At 37.5% G+C, this 25,268-nt stretch overlaps 1 protein-coding gene across 7 annotated transcripts in view; it reads left to right on the forward strand.

Moving 5' to 3' along the window:
• The window catches only part of BNC2 (basonuclin zinc finger protein 2), a 349,620-nt gene that overhangs the window by 93,909 nt on the left and 230,443 nt on the right, over window positions 1–25,268 (forward strand). For 5 of the 7 annotated variants that reach the window (XM_087869622.1, XM_045780617.2, XM_045780618.2 and 2 more), the window contains exon 3: window positions 2,630–2,713. The exons of the other annotated variants lie outside the window; for them this stretch is intronic. In XM_087869622.1, coding sequence (XP_087725748.1) covers window positions 2,630–2,713 — 84 coding nt within the window. The remainder of the gene's footprint in view (window positions 1–2,629; window positions 2,714–25,268) is intronic. 7 annotated transcript variants of the gene reach the window in all.

Here is a 25,268-nt window from a genome sequence, read left to right on the forward strand (position 1 = left end):
TGTCTAGGTGTGCGGAATTAGAACTAATTAGGTTATCAACTTTTATATCCTTTGTTTTTTCCTTGGTACATTTTGATGAATTAGGAAACAGAGCGTGCTTTCCCCTTAAATTTTTTTTCTTGATCTTATACTGCCACGAAATGTGGTGGGTGGGGTGGGAGAGGACATTGCTAGACCATGAACCCAGTAGTACAAGTGTGCAGTTTTGTTTTAAGTCTCAATTTCCTCCTCTTTAAGATACAGGAGTCCATTTACCTGGATCCTAATGGATTTTTTTTTTTCTGTTCAGAAACCCTAGATTTCTAAGTTGGAGAGCGCTAACTCATGTCCCTAGCGTAGTTCTTTTTGCGATTTGGGTAGCTGAAACATTCTAGTAGCCTGGCACTGTTTCCTTCTAACTTACTCACAGACCTTTTTGCTTTCTCTCAGAAACCGTGTGTTTCTAAGTGTCCGAGGTTGTAATCGAGTGTAATTGTCGTTTAACTTTCTCCTTTCCCCTAGAGAGTGTTTATAAAATGCATTCTGTGGGGTGGGGTGTGGAATAAAGGAACTAGAAACTTAGTATTGGTGACACAGTCTAATAATATTAAGGTAAGTGGGAATTTGTTTTGTGTACATAAAATAAAGTATTATTTACACTTGATTTGCAATATATATATTCTGGCTCATGGAATGTGCTTTAATCAGTTAAGTAGTCACATTTATTGAGGTTTCGTAAGAAGCCATGAGGGGGTTGTTTTGATGTGGAATATTCGAAGATTAATTTTTTTCCCAGTTCTTCTATTGCACCGTAGGGAGAATTACTGTTGCAGAACTCATTAGTGGCCCTCCATATGTCAGCTGAGGGGTGGCATCAGCATCAGTCTGTGTGTGCGACAACACAAATGCGGTGTCTCTGCTCATCTCCGTGCCCCTTTTCTTTCTCATTCCTCAAGTTAGAGGGTAATCTCACATTGCTTATGTTGTCCTAGACCACAGAGCAAGTAGTAGGTCTTGATAACACACTTTCTCCACTTCGTCTTTTTTGTAATTTCTTTCCTATGAAACACCAACAAATCCCTCTAGAGTGGAAGCCGCTAAATGCAACTTTTGCATGTTTTTCATTAACTTCTTTGAAGTATGTTCTCAGTCTTCTCATTTCTTAAGTTTGGGCATTGCAGCTTTCTAGCATGGGACCCTGGGCTAGTCATTTACCTACTCGAAGCCTCAGGTTTGTTTGTTTGTTTGTTTGTTTTTCATTTTTCAAAGGGAGATGCTCATATTACGTAAGACGGTTAAAAACAAACAAACAAACAAAAAAAACAGGTTAATCCATGTGTAAGGTGCCCACATGGTGACTGGCACATCACAAGTGCTCAGTAAACGTGACCTCTCTTGCTTCCCCTCTTGGGCCCCACTGTGAAATTTGTGGGTGAAGAGTGGTTAAGTTCAAAGACAGATGATAATCTGGCCATGTCACCTTATAGACATGGAAAAAAGAAAGAATACAAGACTTAAAAAGGAGAGTTGGTCCCAAGAATGTCTAAAGAATTGAGTGCTTTTTTTTAAATATTAGTAATATTCACTGGTAAACTTGCAAAGTGGACTTCATTGAAAACTTTAGAGAAGTGAACTGATTGTGGGTCGAAAGAAAGGGAAGCACATTTGGCTGAAAACTGATCTCTGACCAAAGAAAATTGACTGGCACAGATGATCCTAAGCTGAGTTAAAGCACAGAACACAACAGCAAAGGTGGGCCTTAATAGGGGAAGAAGATAAGTGGTATGAAGCTGATTGATGGATTGAGATTATGATAAAGATAGTTGTATGATTAACAAAGATAGTGTGTGTTTGGAAATATTGAATAGTGATTCAGAGAACTTTTTTAAAAAGTGGAAGACAGGTTTAGGTGGAATCTAACTCATTTTGTCTTTATCTCAAAAAAACCTAAAATGAAGTAAGCAGGTGACAGTAGGCAATATTTTGGGAGGAGATCAACTAATTAAGATAGTTTTGAAAGGGAATCTTTAGTGGCTTTCAGTATAGAATTTTAGATATAGAGAAACACTCTAAATTATAGCTATTTTGTTACCATTTTTATTACTGGAACAGACATAAAATAAGCTTGTTAAAATTTAGAGATAGTGAATAAATAATAAATATTGATAAAGTCTCTCTGTGCTAACCTATACCATGAATAGGAAAAATAAATTTGAACAGGAATTTTAGGCATTAGAGAATACAGTGTTCTTCATTCTCACATAAGAAAATTAAAAGAGGGAAAAACGTCACCAGTGTCAAGCAGAGGTCCTATGTTTCTTTTCTGCTCTACTTTATAACCTTCTCTCTTCCTTCCATCCAGAGATACTTAGTAAATGCCAACTTTGTGCTACATGCTGTGGATACAAAGGGGGAATAAAAATTTTATGGATCTTGTCTTCTTAGAATCTGCCTTCTGGTGGTTAATAAACGTGGTTACATGATATTTATAATATATTTGACCTACTAAGTGTCAAAAACCAAGGAAGCCATGATGGTCTGTTTCATACCTGCAGTTGGAATGTCCCTGCTTCTGTCTGGGTCAAATGTGTTTGTGTGTAGTTCTCAGCAGCCTCCACACCCAGCATCTAACTTGGCCATATTCCCCCAGGTTCCAGTGGCATGTGCTGGCAGAGTGCTGGGTGCAGACTTTTGCCCAAACCTGGAGGAGCCAGACCAGAGGCTGGAAGTCCAGGTTGGAGCCTTATTGCTTTATTAGTTGGGGGTGGTGTGACAAACAGTGGTCCCTGAAGGCCATACAGATCTATCCGTGTCATCAGGAGATGGGCAACTGTTGAGACAGGTGTAGAGGAAGAACGAGGGTAGCATGTGTGCCACAAAAAGTCCTTTTTAGGCTAAATTGTCTGTAATTGGAGATAATTCATTTACTCATTCAAGAAACGGTATATACTGCAGTGGATAAGAACATGGTTTCTGAAGGCTGGCTGCCTAGGTTGACACAAGTTACTGTGAGACTTTTGGCAGAGTCACTCAACCAAAACGAGCTTTAGCTTTCCCATCTATAAAATGGAGACTTGCCACCCAAGGTGATTATGAGGAGTAAATGTTAGCATAGGGCCTGGCACATAACAGGCACTCAATAAAGACTAGCTCTTATCTTTTATTTTAAAAGCCTTGTGATCATGTGCTCCATACTGTGCTAGGCACTAGAGACACATGGTGAGCAAGTCATGCTTCCTGCATGATGGTCTTTCAGCTCAGGAGAACAGAAGCCATTGGGCACATAACTAGAAAAGTATGATTTAATGATAAGTATCTTCCCTTTTCAGGGGAAATATGTCCTGTGATACAATATCAGGTTCATTAGCCAAGTGAAAGTATTTACTTGGAATTCAGTTATGTTACGTGGTCTTGGGGCATTAGAAGTAGTTCGGTATATCACAGATAAAAAATATGATGCCTTGGTCAAAGACATACCTCTACTTTACGTGTCCTTTAATATTTAAGGCACGTGTGTGCTACTAGTGCAAAGATACTAGCTGAAGTTGTAACATGGATGGCATCCCCTAGCATGAGCAAACACATACTATTTTTTTTAGGACCTGCATTTGGCATCATTTTCTAAATTTTCAGACTTATGGGTCGAGCCTGGTGAGCTTGGTTTTAAAGCATTTTTACTGATTTAGACACCCCGCAGGAGAAAGGAGAATAGTTTTAAAAATTGACTTCTGCACAGTTGGAGTGAAGGTGGAAGTGGTGGTAGGAGAAGGTTTCAGTTTTTATGGTACTGAAGAGTGTACCATCTCCTGCACACCTGCTCTTGGCCTAGGGAAGACCACCTGAGCTCTGCTGTGCCACAAGCTGGTACTGTCTGGGTGGTGTATGGCTGCGGTACAACAGAAAAGCAGGTGTGACACATATGAGACATGATCATGTATTTCCCAGTTTTAGAAAGCGAACAGCTTGTGTGTGACACATAAATGCAGAATGATGGAAGACTTTTCATGGAGAGTGGTCTGATCCTTGACCTCTTTGGGTAGGACGAGTGATGTTCTTCAAACACATCACCTGGAATGGTCTGTCATGGGTGGTTGTTGGATAATCTGTGAACCTTGAGTTATGAAGCAAAGAGCAATGGGTTTTGCAGATGTGGCTGTGTGAGATAAAACTGAAAGAGACCGACGGAGCATATTATTTTAACATACCAAGAGAGAAGATGTATATTTACTGTTTAAGTGAAACCCTGGTTGTAGGTAAACATTTGTAGAGTTAACAATTGATCACGGTCCTTGCAAAGAAGACCAAGCCCCGGGGCAAAGAAATGAGTCTCATTTTATTGGACTCCTCCTCTTGCAACACCATGTTGGCAGACCGAGTGGAAAGGTTGAATCTGTTCAAAGAGTCAAGTGTGGTGAATTGGTGCATTAACTGGGACCCATTTGAACGTTTCCTTCTCTTTTTCCTCTTCCTTTCTAAATATGGCTTCCATACATTTTAATGATATCTGGTACATACCCATATTATGTCAGTCATAAAAAAAAACCTGACACTTAATATGTTCTTCACCAGGTAACAATTTCAGGAGTAGTTTTTAGCTTAGAGTCCTTTCATTCTTGCTATGGCATGTATTCTGATCTTTTTTTTTTTTTTCTCCCTAAGAAATGTGCCATTTCTTAGTTTTCAGTCTAATTCTGCACTCCAGGGAATTCACCATAGGACTTGCCAGAGGCATCTATTTTCCCTTCTTGGATCTCAGGCTGTCCCCCAGGGCCAGGCATTATAACCACCAGAGGATTTGCTGTTTGGGCCTCTTAATTCTAAGAAAACCTCTTGTACACCTTGATTTAGGAGCAATAGTTTGTTTATATCCTTTCCAATGAAGGACTTTCATTTAGACACACAGCGCCCATATCTGATTTACTTTTCAATTTTAGCTGACATAATTTCTCATGACTGGTAGAGTCCCTTTCTGTTCTTACCCCTTTTCTTTTCACCTTTTTTTCTATCCCTGAAATTTCAGATGGTTTAGGAACTTTATTGCTTAGCAATCCCAAGATCCCTGACACCCTTTCATGAACATATCTTTGGTTTTGAATGACTGTTATCCTGATGTCTGTGTCTTGACTTTTGCAAGGGTGTCTGCTGGCCTTTTGTGTTAATATGCTTGATTTATTAGAAAAGTAGCTGGAGATCAAGACTTTGATTCACTGTCTAATTTTGTTGATTTTCCTCAGTAGTTTTTGAAGTGAGTATGAAACTGTGTGCTTTCTTTAGCTTGGGAGGTTAACTGATTGTATATTAGCAAAAAATTGTGCTCTTATTTAACTATTTTCTAGGAAGTGGTTATTCAAATTTAGACTTCTCTTAATTGCTGTTAAATATTATATTTTCAATCAGAGAAAAGTTACTTTTTGAGTCTAACTGTGCCTTATCCTCTATTAAGTTGTTACAGCTAACCAAACACAGTTCCTTTCTTGGTTGGGAATTCAAGATGTGGGGTTGACTTGGTATTTTTCACCACTAAAGTGCTTAGAAAATTAGAGTAAATAATGAACCAATATTTCAGTACCAGATTAGACACAATTTACTGTGATGTTTCATAAACCACAGACTCCTTTCTTCTGTGAATGCGTGAAGGATCACTTTTTTTTTTTTTCCCAGACATACCGGGGTGCAAGTGTAAATTTCCATAAAATTTAAATGAGGTGCTTCCTGTAATTAATGAACAATTGTGGCTGCTCTCTAGTCTGCATTGTAATTAACCGTGATCAGGCTTGTTTAGTGATGACACTGTTCCTGTAATAATTTGACAAGCTACTGTGAATTTGCCAGGTTATTAAACAACCTGCAGCATTCACTTATGGAATCACAGGGATGAGTTTGGCGGCTGCTGCTAGTTAAATGCAGCATAAGAGTGAACTGAAAGCTGCTTATTGAAGTCTATCGATCACCATGACCAGATTTAAATTCCTATGATTTTGGAGAAGTTAATTAATTTTGTGTGGGTTGTCTTGAAAACTTTTTATTGCATAATAAACCTGCTAGGGCAAAGCTGGTCATTTTTATGAACTCATAATGAAGCCAGCAAATTTTCTGTATTATTATCACCAGTATGGACCAAAAAGATTTTGAGGTTTCCCCTTCCCACCCTATTAAACAGGTATAATTATTTAAAAAACAACAACAAACTGTTTCCTCTCCAAATTCATTCACAACATTCCTCAAATACAAGTTCACTCTTGTGTGTGTGTGTGTGTGTGTGTGTGTGTGTGTGTGTGTGTGAGAGAGAGAGAGAGAGAGAGAGAGAAAGAGAGACAGAGGGAGAGAGGGAGAGAAACAGCAGATGACCTTGTGCTAAACACAGTCGTGTTGCAGGTAGAACAAGCCATCTAAGTGGCCTGGTAGCCTTATGCCCATGGTCACTAGTGCACCCGCCTTCCCCAGCCCCCCTCAGGTTAAGAACTGTTCAAAACGTTACTGTCTAGTTACTGTGGTGTCTTTCATTCAGATTCTGTTTATTGACTAAACCACAAGGATTCCTGCCCAAAGTACCAGGCAGTCTATGCTTGACTGATTTTGATTTTCTAACATCAGCCCTGGGGTTTATTTGAAAAATGTACATACACTGCAGCTTTAACAAGTCAAGTGACTGCATGTTTTTGACCACGGAGTAGAGTATATCTGAAGATCATTAAATTTAGTGGGGGGGAGGAGGGGTGGAGAATAAGTGTAGTAGTCATTGTACCATTGCAGAATGTGTGTGTGTGTGTGTGTGTGTGTGTGTGTGTGTGTGTGTGTGACACATGGTTTTTGTCTTTTCATCTTCTCCAAGAGCCAGAAAGTTTCCTGCCGTTCTCTTTCCAGCTATTGACAAATGATTGCCAGATGTGAGATCTTTGCAGTGCTCTTTCCCTCAGCAAACCTGCAGCGATGGGATATTTGATTCTCCCTTGCCCATTTCATCTCCTTTCCACATCTGCCAGGGACACACAAGCAATACATCCCTACATGAGAGTTTAAAGTTTATTCAGCTCCTTTTTCCCCTCCGATACAGTGTTTGGAGACAACAGAATGAGGTCCATATGACTCTCTCCCAACTTCACTGTATGAAATTAGTTGTTTATTTTACTTATCTACCTCTTAGTAATTGAACTATTTCATTTTAGTTTCGGTCCATGGAAAATTTGATGCAACTCTGGGAGTGCTAAGAGTTTCCTATTGTTGTCTGCTTGCTGCAAGTATGCCATCATCTCAACTTCTCTCTGATCGCCTCAGTTCTGATACAAACTAGACTGTTGGTTTCATAGAACTTCCTAGGAAAGCAATTTTAATAAACAACTGTCAAAATATAAGTGTAGCATGTCTGTAAAATTCAGTAGGCATTTAAGATTAAAAGAGCCTTCTATGAAGGGGAAAATTCAACTTGTTTGGCTTGATTAGCTTACCCTGTATTTGTGTCCATTGTCAAAGTTGATATGGATGAGCTCCTAGTTTTAATCCCAAATAGTTTATAAAAGAGAAAGTACACTGAGTTTTGGAGGCATCTGAAATTAGCCTGTGTAGGCCACACACATAATCACGAACATGCACAGAAGCCTTTTGCATCTGCTTGGAATCTGTATTGATATTGATTTTTTTTCTCATCTCAGTTTGAAGATATTTTCCAAAGTGCTCTTATAGCTTATGTTCATACTATAGGGTGGGCTGACACAGGTGGCCTTTCAGTTTTCCTATTACACTTTTTGGCAAAGAGAAAAGCCCCTTATTCCCTGAATAAGATCAGCGGGGTTTTTTTGTTTTTGTTTTCTTTTTTTTTTAACATTTAAAAAATAATCCATAAAATGTCTGCCACATGTTCTCTAGTTGATGGAAATGTTTTCCAAATTAGAGCTGTAGTATTGGATTCTTACAGTATCAGTGCTAGTATGTTTACTGTTTCTGCTACCCCGTTAGCTACTCTTAGCTACCTGTGATTATATGAATTTATATTTTTTTGTGAACTTAAAATGATGAATAGAAGATAATTACTATTTCTGAGTTTCATATTGAAGAAAAATTTTGGTTTTTGTTAAAAGAAGTAAATGGCTTTGGCCATCATTAGAATCAAAATAAGGAAAGTGTGAAGTGTATTTTTCTGTATGTTCTTTAAAAAAAAATAATAAGACAACAAACAAAACCTGACAAGAACAAAAGCAAAAACCCAACAGCCCCTGAAATAAGTAAATCCTACTAAGCCTAAGAAAAATAGGTATATCAAAGTCATCAAGATATATACATGAAATGTATGCAACTTTTTGTATATCCGTTATGTTACACCTCCCTAATGTTTAAAAAAAGAAAAAGGGGTAAGACTGTTTGCTACAAGTTCCCCAAATATTGTATGTTTCAATTAGAAGTGTCTGTTGAATAGGATAGAAGAAAATTATAGCTGAAGATGTAATGATAAGGGGCACCTGGGTCGCTCAGCCGGTTGGGTGTCTGCCTTCAGCTCAGGTTGTGATCCCTGGAGTCCCGGCATTGAGTCCCATATCCAGCTCCCTGCTCAGCGGGGAGTCTGCTTCTCCCTCTGCCCCACCCTTGGCTTGTTCTCTCTCTTAAATAAGTAAATAAAATCCTTAAAAAAAAAAATAAAGATATAAACCATTCAGAGTGTTTGCTCTCAAAAACAACATGATCACAGTGAAGGTGGTAAGTTTCAACAACACCCTTCAAAAACAAAATTACCAAAACCAGAAAGGATTCCTGTGGAAAAGTTTATATTTTTATTGTCCTTTGACATTCCCAGAGGACTGACGCCATGTTGGGCACTCAGTGGATGCCAGGGGCTGGGAAGGTAGGGGGGAAGAGCTCTTTCATAAAACAACAAGGTTAGGAACTCCTGTGGCAGGAGCCAAGTTCCTCCGGGTGTAGATCACTTCACATAATTTGCCTTTGCTAATGCATTTGCTGGTTTCTCATGCCTTCCTGCTTTTTCCTCAACGTGGTTACTCTGGGAGGCAGAGAGGTGCTAAGCAATGGAGGTGTCATCCGGCCCATGTACCTAGGGAACGTCCTTCAGAGGACGACTTGTCACCAGCCGTCAAAGAAGAGAGTGGCTTTGTGGTCTCTGAACATCTGGCAGCACTGCACAGGAAGCTGAGGGGGTGTCATTAATTGTGATGAAATAATTTAAACCATCAGGAATAAATGAGGCTGTTAAGCTAAGTTCAGATTCCATTTGCCATGCACATGTGTCTAGCAGCCTGTGTGCAGTTAAAAAAAATTGAATTATATTAGCTCATGAGTAGAAGTGAAACAGATACTGTAAATGAAACAAGTTGCTGTGTAGTGATGACATCGTGTTGAACCACTTCACAGAGTTACAGTTTGTAGGATCAATATATTGAAAGTGGTACATTACCTAATGAATTTTTATATAAAAGCATTCTTATGATATGGAGGGATAGAATAAGGACCAGGGGTTTATTGGAATACAGGATGGGTTAGGTGGATGGGAAGAAAGAAGCAAGCCATCGGGTCAAGGTGGATTGGGTAGGTGGGGTGCTTAGCCTGCTAAGCCAAACTGGATTGATGCACAGCTCACCTTTCTATAGATCTGGCTTTGGGTACAATATTCAGTGCAAGTGCTCTGTATACATAGTCTAGGCAAGGGGACGGTTTTTCTCTGATACCAACTTTGAATATTCCTTTGAGAGCTTCTGACTTTTTTGGCACATCCACATTGTTTTCTGGAGAATAGGGACAATTATCTTTGGTGACTGATTGTTCCTCAAGCAAATGGACATATTTTCAAGGCTTTGCACAATCATGAACACTGATTTCAAATGTAATTTTCAAGTACTGTGGAAAGAGGCAGCCCTAATTTCTTTACAAAGGAAAGACTGTCAGGTTTGGAATGTCAGGGCATCTCTGAGGTTTTGAACACTGAACTGAGCAATGGTGTGTACGTTCCAAAGTACATTTCTAAAATAAAAGTCATTCTTTACACATAAGCAAAGTTTTCAAACTCGAACTTTTATTTAAAAACAAACACAGGATTTTGAAAAATAAAATGAGACTGTGTAGATACAGAAAGCATTTTTAAAAACCACCAGAGAGGTAATCCCTCTGGACCATAGAGGTGATGGTCCAGCTCCAAGAAGCCTTGGACGAGGGTCATTTTACTACAAGCGTCTTACCTCACTTTGCTCCATCAGTCCCCTCTTTACCTCACTGCCTTTCTCTTTTCCTTGTTGTGTACCTCCTTTTTTTCCTTCTCCATTTTCTCTTTCCTTTCCATTATTCTTTTAATTTTTATTCTTTTATATTTGTTTCTCTTCACAACCTATTCTATCTTTCATAAAAGTGAACTGCAATTCTGTTTTCCTTTATAGTCCTAGTGTTTCTGCCAGTAGTTAAAAGATTAATATCCACAGTTATTTAAATTGTGAACTTACAAAATTTGGTTGCGTTGTTACATAAATTTGTATGACCATTGGTGGATTTTTTTTTAAGGAATGTGAACGGTCCTTGATTAGTTTTTTTTTTTTAAAGGCATGCAGAATACTCACTAAATCACCCCTTTCCCTGTACTTTTGAGTGGAATTGTTATTGATGAAAGCCAGAAATTTGTGGCTCCCACTTCCCATTTTCCTTCTTACCCTGACATGAGGACGACATTCAAATCAAAGTACTTGAATTTCCTGACATCTAATAGAGCAAACAGTATTTAGGAGATTGCTTCTGTGTGTTTTGGTCTTTGGATTTCATTTTAATTGATGAAAAAGAACAGGAAGATTTGAGTTCTTCAGATCTATTTTCTTGGCATTGTTGGAAGGGTGGAAGGGTTCTGTGTGTGCATAACGCACCGTGTCTAGCACAGAGCAAGTAGTGAATGCGTTATTGTTATGATGTAAATGTATTTTACTAGCTTCTGTTGGCTAAGCAGATAAAAATAAGGAAGATTTTTCTTTCCCGAAAATTTCACATGTCACAACCATTTAAATTATATTCACTTTTAAATAAAGTTTTATAATTTTTCCATAAGAATAAGGCATCTAAGGTGAACATAGGGAGTTTGGAACAAAATACCTGTGCTTTTCTTTCTTTATTTGGAAGAAATCACTGCATTCTGTTGTGCATTTATTTATTTCTCAAAACAAGTAAGAAAATGATAGTATGCTCAGTAGTTGTTGGAAGTTTTCTTTTGCAAGAGTCTTAGTAAATACTTAATAGATAAAAAGCAGTTTCATGAACTTAAGTTCCTTCCTCCCTTTTTTAATTTTGGTGGAGTGTGGTCTGGATGCCCCTACATATTTTCAGGACCTTTTTAAATTTTTCTACTGCTGTTGTTACTATTACTCTCTGCTTAAGTATCATTCAATTCGTGGATTCTGTATCTTGAGTTCTATATATCAGGTACATTATAGATTAAATAAATCTTGGTTGAATGGCCTGAGAATTTACCTACATTCTGTATTCTCTCTCAAAACCACTGTATGAGGAAATGTTATCTAGATTTCAGATAACCAGCTTAACATAAGTTCATGTTGGGAACTGTCAGTATGAATACAAGAAACGTTGAGTAAGGTACTTATTTTTACTTTATGTAAGTTCCTAAGTCATAACAGCTTCGTAGATGCTTCATAGAAGGAGGAAGAAAAGATAAAGATAGAAAAAACAGGAAATATTTTAATCCTTGGCTTGAATAGAGAGAATTTTATGTTTGTGTCAGAATGTGTGCGTGTATATGGATTTTGTATTTACATGCAATGTATATCTCATTATATATAAATCTGTATTTTTATATTTATAATAATGGCTTGTGATATTCTGTTTGAATATTTTGAGTTAGTCATAATGAGTAGCATTGCGTAAATGAGGATTTACACTGAAAACACATAGTCTACCTTCTTCTACCTGCAAAAAAAAAAAAAAAGGAAAATCCTTCTGTTAGGGTAGATAATGGAATCTGTGTGTGAGATTCTTTAGGACTCAGTATTTTTTTCATTTGATTTCATAATTTAAACCTGGGAATTATCTGAATTATTTATATAATCTAATGTCTTCATTTTACAGATTTGGAAACCAAGGTCCAGAAATTTTAAAAAACTTACCCCAAATTACATAGTTAGCAGAAATATTCTCCATTTCTGATATGTCAGAGCCTTGAAGATAATGTTTACTGGTTTTTATTCCTTTAGAGTAGAGCATTATATAGCAGGGTTCTAAGTTCTTTTCTTATCACAGAAAATTACTTGACTCACTATGCCCCTTGTTCTAGATAATTTGAGCATTAAGAATACCAGGACGCTACATTTTTAGGCACCACAGTAATAATATTAGCAGGTTCCCTCATGAAGACAGCACGTCCTTTTGCCTCATGCAGTTAAGTGTGCTAACTTGATGCTAAGAAGTGGGAGGTTTGGGTCAGGCTCTTTTTCTTTTATTTTCTAGTGTGAGTTCATTATAGAATTTAGGTTTTTACAAAAGCTAGCTCTTGAACATTAAGAGGTGGAAATAGTTCCATCTCAATAATCCCCGTTTCAAGAAGAGAAACACCATTACAGACATCTGAAGAATGAAATTACCCAAGAGGATAAGTGTTACTTTTTAATGTTCAGTACTTGCCAATGGAGTTTCATGGAGCACAGAGGCAGACCAAGTCCCCTTGAATTCATCGTTTTTATAAAAACTATCTTTAAGTGCCTTTTTGAGTATGGTACTGTGTTTGCATCCTATAAAAAGTGAGCTGAACAGACAATGTTTCTGCCCTCTAGGAGTGTATAATCAAAAACAGATAATGTAGCTGACGTCTGTTATTATATTAACATCCTACAAATAAACATTGATCAAATACGTAAATAAAAGTTTTGTATCAAAGACAAGTAAAAACCTTTTTGCTTGCCCAATTAAGTGCATAAATAGACATCCTCATCCCCACACTGAAGGCATCCATGGATGGTGTAAAATGAGTAAACTGGAATAATTCTGACAGCAAGATAACCCTTTTACATTGTTATTTTTAGGGGCTTTCAAAGAATGCTGGCATTGCCATGACATCACTGATAGCTTGTTGTAAGCGGGTCTGGATTCAGACATACCGTTTTTATCTTTCTGGTTGAATTTTCCTCCCTTTCTGGAATTTTCTCATTTCTATCTGTTGACTGCTGGTACTTGCTATTGTAAACCAACATCCTGGAGTGTACTTGAAAAAAATTTATCCAAGCTCCTGATGTTAGTAGAAATTATTATTTTTTTAAGCTAGCAGCCTTTTTTTCTCCTTTAAATCACTAGAAACTGCATGAAAACAAATATAGAAACTTAAGATTGATGCTATAACAAGATGAAGTTCTATATCCAAAAGGCTTTGAGGGAAATATTGGTTAAAAAAAATAAAGGTAAATTCACAACTTTGGAATAGACAGATCTGGCTTTAAGTTTGAGTAAAGCTAGACTAAAATTAAACATATAAATGTCGGCAGGGAGAGATAGGCATTGAATTTGATAAAATGTTTTCTTTCTGCACGCTTCTATTTTAATGCAGGCTATTTTAACAGTCTCTTCATTTTTGAAGGGTGAACATTGGGAAGTCTAAACATAAACCCATCTTAAAGTTCAAAATATTTTTAAAAAATAGCCATCCCTATCCCAGTGTAGGTGTCTGTGTAAATTAAAGCATGTGGATTCATAAATTAATTAGAAGAACAGTTACTGATATAAATCAAACTTATTTGGTACACTGATGAAATGAGCATTGTTTATAAGATTATCTTGTTATTTAATCTCTTCTATATAAACCTGGCTGGTTAGCATTATGAAGTAATAATACAATTAATGTGATGATGGTATACTTTTTCTTGGTACAGGCCTGATCCTGCAGGGCCTTTCTTGTGTATATAGAGGGCCATCAGAACTGGAAATTTTAATTAGCAAGAATGTTCCGCCCCTCCCCCTCCAGTTGTGTGCTGTTCCCTGGGATACTTTATTCTTTTTGAACTGCTCATCTGCTGACCCCAGAAGAAAAAACTGCCTTCAGATATTATTTTCTCAAAACTGTGCAGAGTTCATTATGAGAGTTACCTGCTATCTTCAAGCTATATGCTGCTGTGCCACTGGGTTTCAAATAAAGAGAAAGTTTTACTTATAAATGAAGCCATTAGGAATTTCTTGAATAAACAAAGTTTTTTTTTTTTTTTAAATCTTTGATGTGCAAAGGAATTTTGCTTATTACTCCTAGTCCTATAAGTCCATGTCTCACACATGCAAGGAACATTCATTATCTTCCATGTGAATGGGAAAGCTCTCCTGTTCGCTAGGGAGCAGAAAACAGAAACACTTAAAAAAAAAAAAAAAAAAAAAGAATCCTAGTGCAAAAGAAAATTGTTAGTGTCAGTAGTTAGTACTTGCTTCAGGACTTTTGCTGGCATTTTTTGTTCTTTTTACTCTGCCTGCTTTCCTCATACCCATCCCCCTTACTCCATGAAGTTGGTTTCTTTATGTCCCCAAATGAAAACTTTGCTTTTGGGAAATTGAATCAAAGGCGTGTATTTTATTGACTTTGCTCTCAGGTTGCTTAACTACTTCATGGCATTCTTTTATTCTTTAACAGAATTTGGTAGTAGTGCCTAATAATTTAACTAAGGACTTGCAGAAAAACAAATGTCACAGGTAATTCCCTCTTGATTTACTTTTATGAATGAAGCTTGATGACTGATAGTTGTTGTTACTACCTAATCTCATCGAGAGAATGGATTTATTAGAACAGTGTCCTTTTAGGATTATACACAGGGCAGTTACGAATGTGTATAATGAAGTCTTAATTGTGATTTCATTTTACCCTGTACAATCAGGATTTTTTTCCTTCTTTACTGGTCTGTGTTGATGTTAAACACTTCCAAATTGACAAATCAGGTATTTGGAAATATTATTTTAAAGATTTTTGTCTCATCTTCATAGGAATGCCACAGATATCTCTGTTTCAAAAGGGATTATCTGTGATACCATAGCAACACCCCTGGCTGTTAGCAGAATATGTATTATTTCTGTGGTTTTGTGAATTAGTAACCACTAAAAGATTTCAGGCCAATCATCTATGAATGATTTGTTCAGAATGTCCTTAATGAGAGAAACTGTGGCGTAAGACAACCTCACAATACATGTAAGGATACTTTTTCACTGTTACACTTGGCTCTGTTCTGAATTATGCAACTTGGATTTTCAATCACTGTTCTACTATGCAGATGTATTTGATGGAGTTTGGGTCTGTTTCCTGGGAAGCCTTGCAGGACACTACTTGTCAAACCAGTATTGAAATCAGGGGATCTGCTGACTGGAGCCAAGCATATGGTGGGACAGGAAGCTTTCTGGGTTGAAGAGGTGACTAACCGTGAGCTGACTGCTCTTCTCTGCTCACTTATGAAAGCCTGCTTCTCAGATCTGATAAGAAGTAGGTTTCAAAGATTCGAGAAGACAATATGAGGCTGCATGTCCTATTTCTAACTGAGAGCAATGCATATGACCAGAGCATATGAGGAGCTCTGGGGTGTATAGTCTGGCTGTCTTTCAAATAGATGCCCTAGTAGTAAAAATAAAGGGTTATAAGTTGTGCCCTTCAGAGGTTTTCTGAGTATGGCTCCTCCATGTGCTGCCTCTTCTTCAGATGGTAAGATCCAGCCTTCTAGATCTTCTAAGGGCTTTTCTAGTTTCTCTCCTTTTATCATTTATCTTTTCTTTTTTACTGTGAATTATGTCACTGTCTTATCTCTTCCTATACTTTGGGACATTCAGATATTATTTCATTTATAATTTTAGGATCTTTTGGAGAGCTGACTTAACCTAGGTCCTCCTGCAAACAGATCACGAGATACTGATTTACATGAAGGTACTTTGTTTGGGTAGATTCCAGAGTAAGAATGAAGGACCATGGGAAACCAATACAAAGGAGTTATTAAAGTGATCGGTACTACTAGGGATGTACTGTATGGTGACTAACATAATATAATAAAATATTATTATTAAAAAAAATAAAGTGAGCAGAACTACTCCTAATGAGTGCTCATTTTCACTGGGGCCTTTGGAGACTCCTCATGAATACATCTGCCACAAAATAAAAGGGGGACATGTTTACCCATTGACTCATTCTTGGTTGACCATCCTGGTCCTTTGAGCCTTAACTCCCTGCACTTCTAATCTGTGTGTGTGCCTCTTCTTCCATGTTGTCAGGAAGCATGATGCATGTGAGGCAAACTCAGTCAGATGCTATTTAGCTATAAATGGGGAAAGTTAGGTGCTGTGGCTGGAATAAGAGGTGAGACAGGGAAGGTTTTTGGTAATGCAGACATGGAGTCCACCACAGGGACTGACGTGTTGTTTTTCATGTGGGTCTAAAAGCCTAGAGTGCTTTGGAGTGTTTGCTCCCCTGAATCCCTCATTTGTTGTTGTGTGCTTCTCACATGAGTTCAGTCAGTGCCTTTACCTTAACTTTGTTATTTGAAATGCCAACTTTGTTGGCATTTTCCTTAATAATTTTAGCATACCACATGGAAAATTGGTCAGAATGAAGTGATCTGGAATGTGTAATGCATTTCCCTTTCATGGACACAGGTCCACTACTTTATCCATATTAAAGCATAAAACATTTAGAGGCATTATCTCAATTATATTGAGATATATCCTTGATTTTGGAATGGGGGAAGTTGTTAAGTGTTTAGCTACTGTTAATATTCTTGTAAAAAAACAGTTATTTAGCAGAATCCTGTCACAGGGCGATTCGGCCCCTTCAGATCTTTAAAAATGAAGAGCCAAATCCTCACCACATTTTTCCAAAGGACCCAGGAACCCCAATATGTATAGTTTGTGCTTCTATTAAACTGTGACATCTGATAGATTAGTGAAGATTTGGGAAGAGTGTAAGGAAAAACTAAAAAGTAGTCCCCAGTGGAATTGAAGCATTATGCATGTCTTCAGCACTCCATGACAGAAGAATCTGTTTCAGAAACCAACTTTTAACAAAAGCAGTTGAGTTACACAATTATTATATGTGTTCTTTTTATTGTAGTTATGTATTTTTATTGGAGTCATGGTCCAAAAATTATAAGGTTAACTACTCTCATGACTCATGTAGAGGGTATGAAACATCAAAGTTTCCTACCATCCACTCAAGCTGCAGTTCAAGTCTGTAGCACCTTCTGCTTCTTACAATTGGGTGAACCGATCTTAGCTCTTTCTCTGTGGTATAGGATTTCTTTCCTCCCTGGGTATTCCTGTTTTTTTTTTTTTTTTTAAAGATTTTATTTATTTATTAGACAAAGATAGAGACAGCCAGCGAGAGAGGGAACACAAGCAGGGGGAGTGGGAGAGGAAGAAGCAGGCTCCTAGCGGAGGAGCCTGACGTGGGGCTCAATCCCAGAACGCCGGGATCACGCCCTGAGCCGAAGGCAGACGCTCAACCGCTGTGCCACCCAGGCGCCCCCTTGGGTATTCCTGTTTTTAAAGAAATACATACTGCTTACAGGAACGATGCTTTAAGGGTGGTAGAGAAGAACAAGTTCTCTTTTCATACAGGTCGATGGAAGAGACACTTTGCAAATGAAATGCATTGCATGGTATCTGACCTACAATAATTCCCTCAATAAATTATTATATTTTATAAAGGTAAAAGGGACAGAAAAAAACCCAGGCAGATTCTAATATGAATTTATAACTGTTATAACATCCTCAGCTCTTTGGGAATTGTTATCCAGTGAGACATTTTTCTGATTTGCTCTTTTGCTCCAATTCAGAGTGAACAGTGCTGTTTCAATAGAGAATTCAGTTTACTCTGCAGAACTGTCTCTTGGTCTCAGGGAGTTGAACAGTTAGGTGAGTTGAGGTTAAGATACCTTAGCACCTTTAGGGCAAAATGCAGCCTTAAGGGAGTGATAGAATATACCATCTAGAGGATAAGGAGTTTTAGATTATAAGGAAAATGATTCCCTTTGTGGGCTCTTCAGGAACAATTTTCTGTCTTGTGGTTGGTCACTTTCAATGTATGGCAATTGCTTTCCATTATAATCCCAAGCTCTAATCAATAGGTACCATATTATGCAACTTATAGTTACATCCTAACCCAAATATGTCAAATGTGGTTTCTGAGTGGCTGATTTACAGTAAGTCTTCCTCAGTCCCTAAAGTGGATATTATGACTAATTTGAACTCCCGTAGATTGAGGCATTTTTCTTCATATGAAAAGTGTGTGTTGGGAGGTGGGAGTGGGCTACAGAGATGGGAGGAGCAGTAAACCACTGTGTCAACTTGTTCACATACAGATTGATCCATTGTCATCTCCTTTGCATCTACATGGATTGTTGTGAATTATCTGCTCACCCTGGGAGAGACGTGCTCTGAATTCTAATAATTTGAAATCTGTGAATCTATTAAAACCATATTTGTAGCTCTAAAAAAAATTGATACTCACTGGGCAGTTTGCCCAACAAGAGAAAGTCAAAGAGATTATACACTTATCCTAAGTAACAGCAACCACCCTGCCAATTCTTCGTTTGAAAGAATACAGCAGACCCAAATTATACATCTAGGGGTAAGGGGAGACAAGAAAAGAACTCAATATATCAAAATCAGAAAGTAAATTCCACAATAATGGTTACAATAATGTTTCAAGATGTGATTTCAGCTTAGGCCTAGTCGTTGAACTAATCATAGCTTAGATGGGTTTAAAATTGTTTAAAGCATATCCTGAGGTTGTTAAATATGTTTACCTCTCTCACTTGAAATCAGAATATTTACTCATATACCAGTAGACCCTGAGATTACATGGGGCAGACAGCCACCTCATTGTTTGACACAAAGTGAGGCCCAGAGTGTCGCAGTGACATATTGTGGTCAAAACATGGTCTTCTGATTTCCCATCCAAAGATTTTTTTCATCTGGTGCTGACTGAACATCTTTAGCTCCTATAGTATGCCAGGGGCTAGTGATAAAAAGATGCCTCAGCTGGTGTTTCCAAGGGAGCTCTGCTTTGTGCAGTAGGTTTAGGTAAGTTAACTTGTTAAGAGTTGCAGTTTGATTTTCCCGAGGGATAGGTTTTATCTGTTCGTCTCTAGAGTCTCAGCATCAACTGTCATTCCTGGCACTTAGTGGGATGGTACCTGGTAATTGCTGATGAGTGAATGAATGTGATAAATGCTGATCTTTGTGCCACAGAGTAACAGAGGACAGGCAAACCAAGAAAGCATTTACACACAAGATAAAGCTTTAGTCAGGTTCTTGAGTAGGTGGTGTTTTTCTGTGGCAAAGAGAGTGGAAAATCAGCAAGCATAGCTGAAAGACACTCTTCTTGAGGGCAAGAACCAAGTTGTGCCCATCTTTGTGTGTTCCAGTGTTCAGCATAATGCCTGACACATACTAGGTTCTCAAGGACTATACTGTGTGGCTTTCTCTCTGTATAAACTTGAAGTGCACTTTTCTTTACTTCTAATTAAGAATCTTGTAAATGTTTTGGTTTTCAAACATTTCTTGTTTGATTATATCTAAATGATATATGCTAGAGAAAATAAAATGTTATCAAAAGAGTAATTCTCTCATTCAATTTAATTAAGTCAATAGGAAGTCGAAAGTACTATTTGCTCAGATGATCCTTACTTTTTGATAATTGAGAATCGACTTTCTTTCTTGGGCTATTGAAGGTGACTACTTCAAATGACTGCATTTGGCACTAAGTAGTGTCCTACTATTAATTTTCAATTAACCACATTGTCGATTATCTTGTCCAGTAACAATACTTCAATTGTTTGCACTGCCTATCTCAGTTGAGTAGGGTATGGGATCAGCGGGAGCCTGATTATGGATTCTGTTCTTGTATGGGCCGGTTAGATTTACAAAGGGAAAAACCCCTTGAATAAACATAGACAGTGCTCCAAATGTTGGTTAACTGTTAAATAAATGAATGTTATTACAAGAAGGACTTGGCTAAAGAAGGTAGGTCATCACATCTCATTACCATTCTTGGATAAACAACCAACTAGTGACAGTAATTTCATAAAATTAGTGTGTGTGTGTGTGTGTGTGTGTGTGTGTATGAAATATATTTCTCTCCAAAATTAGTATTTACCTCCTTAATGGAAGTAGGAAACCTACAATGTTCATTGTTGGCTTAAACATTTTTCAGAGTAAAATATTACCTAATACTAGTTCATAAATATTTGAATTTGTGTGTGACTTTTAAAATACTATAAACTCAAGCAGAAAAAATTATCGAAAGAAAAAAATGTAAAGCAAGTAAAGTGTCCACATTGAATAATACTGATTACATTAAAATGGACTAGATAGCACTTCCTCAAAACATCAGAATTTTTTTAAAAGGATATATCACTTCAAAAATATGTGTGAATCTTGCTTTGAATACATTAGTGTAGATTACGTTTTATACCAGTAGCAAAACAGATAAACTTGCGGTTTAGATATGGCGATTGAACTGAGAAAACAGATCAGATCAGCGGGATGTGTGTTGAAGTGTTTAGCTATGGAATCACCCAACAAGTCGTAGCATTGAAAGCTGATCTATGGTTTCTCGAAAGGCGTTTTTACTGAATTGCCAAGATAGCTCAGATATTGTTTACTTTGTTGTCAGTTGCGCTGTAGTATTCAGATAATTAAGAGTATTGGTCAGTAACCTTTTTGTGCCTGCGTTTTTAAGCTGTTGTTTGTTTCTTCTTATGAGCATATTAAATATCTTTAATACCACCTATTTTATTGACGTATTCAGGGTGTCGAGAAAAATACAACATCTATATAGAGTTATGAGAGAGAACATTTGCAATGGAGATGACAGACCAAGGGAATGCCAAAATTATCAGAGTGAAGAAAACAGAGAATTGAAGATGAGACCAAAAACAGAGAGAAAAAGCCCTCTGGCAAAACATAGCTTTGGAGGAAAGTATGTTAGAAGGTAGAACTTCATAGAAAAAAATATGTATTTTATGGGGGGAAATATACTAAAAGTCACATGACTTCCTATTTATTGAAGTAGAAATTCAGATTTTATGCAAGAAATGACCTACTCAAAGGAATTATTAATAAATTATTAAAATTATTCCTGTTTTATAAATACAGATAATCATTACCAGCTACTAAACTGGTAAATTTTCAAATAAAATGTTGATTAAATATTTTCATTATTTCTGATCCCGGAAGTCCTTATTGTAAAAATGACTAAAAAACTAATTATGGTAATGTGTCTTTTTAATCCATGATGATTTTCTAGGAAGAGTTAAACCAGTAGGAAGTAAATGTTTACAGATTTTTTAGGCTTGTTATTTTTATAATCAAATGCTTAATTATAAAGGAAAGAAAATTTGGGAACATCCACCTTCGTATTTTAAAAAGAAGTTCAGAGGTCACAAAATAGCAAAGTAGAGATGGACGGTCTTTGGTCAATGTGGTTAGGAATGCAAATATCATATTGTGAGTCATCCTCATCTGATTTGCCCAATTTTATGAGGTTTGATAGCTTAGATTAAGTAGTAAATTTTGTTTTGATGAGAAAATTAACTGGCAATATGAATTTTCATATCTCCAAATTAGTCTTAGATATAAATTCATGATGCTAGTCAAATATTAAACACACTTTTGTGTTTGGTGACATAGGATAGTTTCAAACTGTAAACAAAGACAGTAAGGATCGCACAATGTAAAAGAAGTTAAGGGTCTAGTATGGGATAGTTTCTATGATGTCTAGGGCACCTCCCTGATTTATAAAGAATTCCTTAGATTCAGAACAAGCTAGGTATCTGCAGCATTAGACATAATATTTCGTTGGTATAAGTGAAAAAAATCCAGTGCACTCATTTCATGTTGACATGCTTACAGAAAAAGTCACTGAATTATAATTATTAGTCAGATGTAAGATTTGTACAGGCATGTGTATTAGCCAGTTGCAGGATGACACGGCCATGTACTTTTTGCTCTCAAGACTCAGCTCAGATGTTTCTTCTGTAAAAGTGCTTTCCACACCTTGTCCACCCGGTCTGTGTTTCTTGCCCATAGAGCTTTCTGTGTATCCCTCTGTTGCTTTCCTACCACACCATCTGTTCCTACCGTACTATAATTGTTTTCTTAGTCATTCTTACCCCATTTATTTAGGCTGTCGTGGTGCCTTGACTTGTGGCCATGTCTCATTTATGTTGGTGTCTCTACCGCACAATACCGTGCCTGGCACAGGTCTCTCAGATGCTGAGTAGGTGCTTGAGTGCATGCATATTGAATTAACGGGAGGATGGAAGAACTAGGAAAAAAATGTTGTGTGATGGCAAAAGAACCTTAGATTCATAGAGCATTTTTCATTTTTCTTCACCTCCATTTAGACGCCTAGGCATGGGGCCATGCTACTTAATTTACAGGTGAAGAAAAGGCAAATGATTTGACCAGACTCCACAGGCGGTGTCAGACCCAGTCCCCAGCTGCCTGCTTTGGGTTGGTTTGTTCCTTCCCTATGCTGCTGCTTTATCATAGTAACACAGTTAATGTTAATGAGGCTGACTGAGACCAGGTTTAAAGCTGAGAAAGTTTATCCCCAGATCCAAACAGTATATTCAGCCAAAGACAACTACCACCTTCCTTCCTTGCTCCTTTTTTTCTAAGTGCTGTCACTGCCCTGCTATTATTTTTCTGTCATTTTCATGAATCTGTCACCGATGTGAGCACTTAGAAACCATGCCCAACACCAGACCCAGACTGGAATAAGGCAATTTTCAGAAATGTTTCCCAAATAGCATTTCTGAATGTGCAGTTGCTTTACTATGAAGCCCACCCTTTGTGGCGCACCAAACCAGGCCCAGGCTAAAGGACAGAGGCCCTAGCAGAAACTTGGTGTAACTGCTTGAGTTGAGACCACCATTTAGTGCAGTTGGAGCGGAATGTTACGGTACACAGAAGTTTGGCCCTGTGAAGTTGTGGTTAAGAGGGCTGGTAAGAATTGTGGGCATTCTGGCAAAGGCAGGCATTGAAGGAGGAGTGTGCACCAGCACTTGCGGCTGCGGATTGGCATGGGAGGGTAGGCATCCTTGGGGCTGTGGAGGTGTAGAGCACGGTGACATGGAGCACTGTCCGTTGAGTCCAGTGTTTGGGATGAAATGAGCACTGCCTTCATTAGGCCACTGTTGGTCCTTTTCTAGTCATAGTATTTCCCTTTTCATTGAGAAACAATAAGGATGAAGGCCTTTTCAGAGAAGCAGGGACTCGAGGAGTAGTGGAAGGTTCCGTTTGTATGGCAGATCTCTAGTAAGAATGGCGACCTACTTGCGTTAGATCTTTCCTTTCGTGGGGATTACCTCCTACCCTGTTTTTGACCAGACACTTAATATTACAGAACTTTATAGCTAGTCTCTAGACAAGTTCCTATATGTCTAATAGTACACTCAAATAGGAAATTGCTTATTAAGGCAGAGATTTTTGGAAAAATCTGCTTTTACGAGTCCCCTTTCATATTTTCTTCTTACTAAGGAAGTAATATTCACACCTCACATTTTAATTTAAATTTTTGTTAAGTGTATTAGATATCCCAGCAGGGGATATATATATGTGTGTGTGTGTGTGTGTGTGTGTGTGTGTGTGTGTGTGTGTATAGTATAATCCTTGTTTTTGAGATTTTGGAAAATGCTGCTGTTTTGTGATTTTTTTTTTCCTTGTGTGATGTCAGAGTACAGAAAGACACAGTTTTAGAGCAAATGTTCTAAGAACTTGAATAAAAATATCAAGATTATCAGATATCAAAAAAAAAAAGATTATCAGATATCCGAGGTCATTATGGTTCAGCCTCTTCTTGTTATAATGTGGTCCAGAGTCACACAGCTGGAGTAAATAACCCAGTTGGTAAATGAGACTGAACCTATGTATATGTTAGTTCAAAATAGTGGGCTGCCTGCAAATCACTGGGATCGTGGGCAGGTGGTGGTGGAGGTTATAGGGATGTTGTTGATGGAATCACCAATTAAATGATCAGACAGACAGTGTGTGACCAGAGTAGATGGAGACCTCCTTAAGGACAGACTGGGAGTTTTCCTCTTATGTCCCTCCTGTTTGGGGTACTGACTGGGAGTAATAGAGGCTTACAAGTATTTTTTAAATAATTGAATAAAAACCATTGATTCAGCAGCCTTATTTAAGAATGGTATTTCTAGGGAGGAAACCAGTAGAAAGTTCCCCCTGATTTTATGCCATCAAATGCTCATTCCTTTTTCTGTTTTAAGTTGGATATTTCTTGTGACGAGTTAAAATCTGGCCAGTTTTCTCTGGCTGTGCTCTATTGTGATCAATGTTTCTCTTCTAATATTTAAAGAAAATATTGGAGATGTGGTCTGATTAGTGTGTAATAGAATGGGATCGTGTCCTGTTCTACACTTTGTAGGTTTGTTTTGTTTACTTTTTTGAGCCATATGTTCTAAAATGTTTTAAATACGTAGCATCATAACATCTGTCATTTAGAGGACCAGAATATCTATTTCAAGTATACAAAATAAACTCATGAGCTAATATGTCACTGTTTTCCCTTCTGAAGGAGAAATGTTAGGAGTTTAATGGGTTGAATAGAAATTTCCTTTTGAATGGTTAACTAAATTGCTATCACCTTGTAAGCCCCAAAATCCCAATCTGTTTTTCTAAGGAAACATATTTGCAGCTGTTTCAAATAACTGGTGGTTTGAAGATGATTGTTAGTGTGGTTTTCTACACACCCAAAACTTATACCAGCTCTGTTACTTGTCTTTGAAGCTAAGGCGTTGGCTAAGGAGTTGAGTTAAATAATTTCAGATTAGTTTTATTTATTAAATATTCTGGTTTTAAAAAATACCCTCTGTTAATATTTAATTCTGTAGTAGTCATTTACAAGATAATTTTTATTCTTACGTGACTTTACATAGACATTTGAAACATTTTCAGAAATTAATTTTATTGATTGATTTTTTTTTTTCCAATTCAGGGAACTGTGTCATAACAAATCACTTATATATATCTGGTCTTTAAAGATAGGTAGGAAAATGAGATGAGTAGAAGTTTATAGGTGCCTTAGTAGGAGTCTGCAAAGCAATACGTCTGTACAGTGATTGTGACTTAGGGAAGTGCTGAGTGGGGAGGAAATGCTCACACGGAGCCTTTACTGGCTTCTGAAATTAGGAGGCAGAGAGCTCTAGAGTCTTCTGTAATGTGGACCTATGCATGATTTTCACCTCTGGGGAGCTAACATAAAGCTATATAGTTTATTCATCACTTTCCCATGTACTACTAAAGTCAGTCTCCCAGTAAACTTAAGATGTAGGCAG

This window comes from Ursus americanus, chromosome 18 (assembly GCF_024610735.1).
Source record: "Ursus americanus isolate L20-20 chromosome 18, mUrsAme1.1.p, whole genome shotgun sequence".
Taxonomy (NCBI): Eukaryota; Metazoa; Chordata; class Mammalia; order Carnivora; family Ursidae; genus Ursus; species Ursus americanus.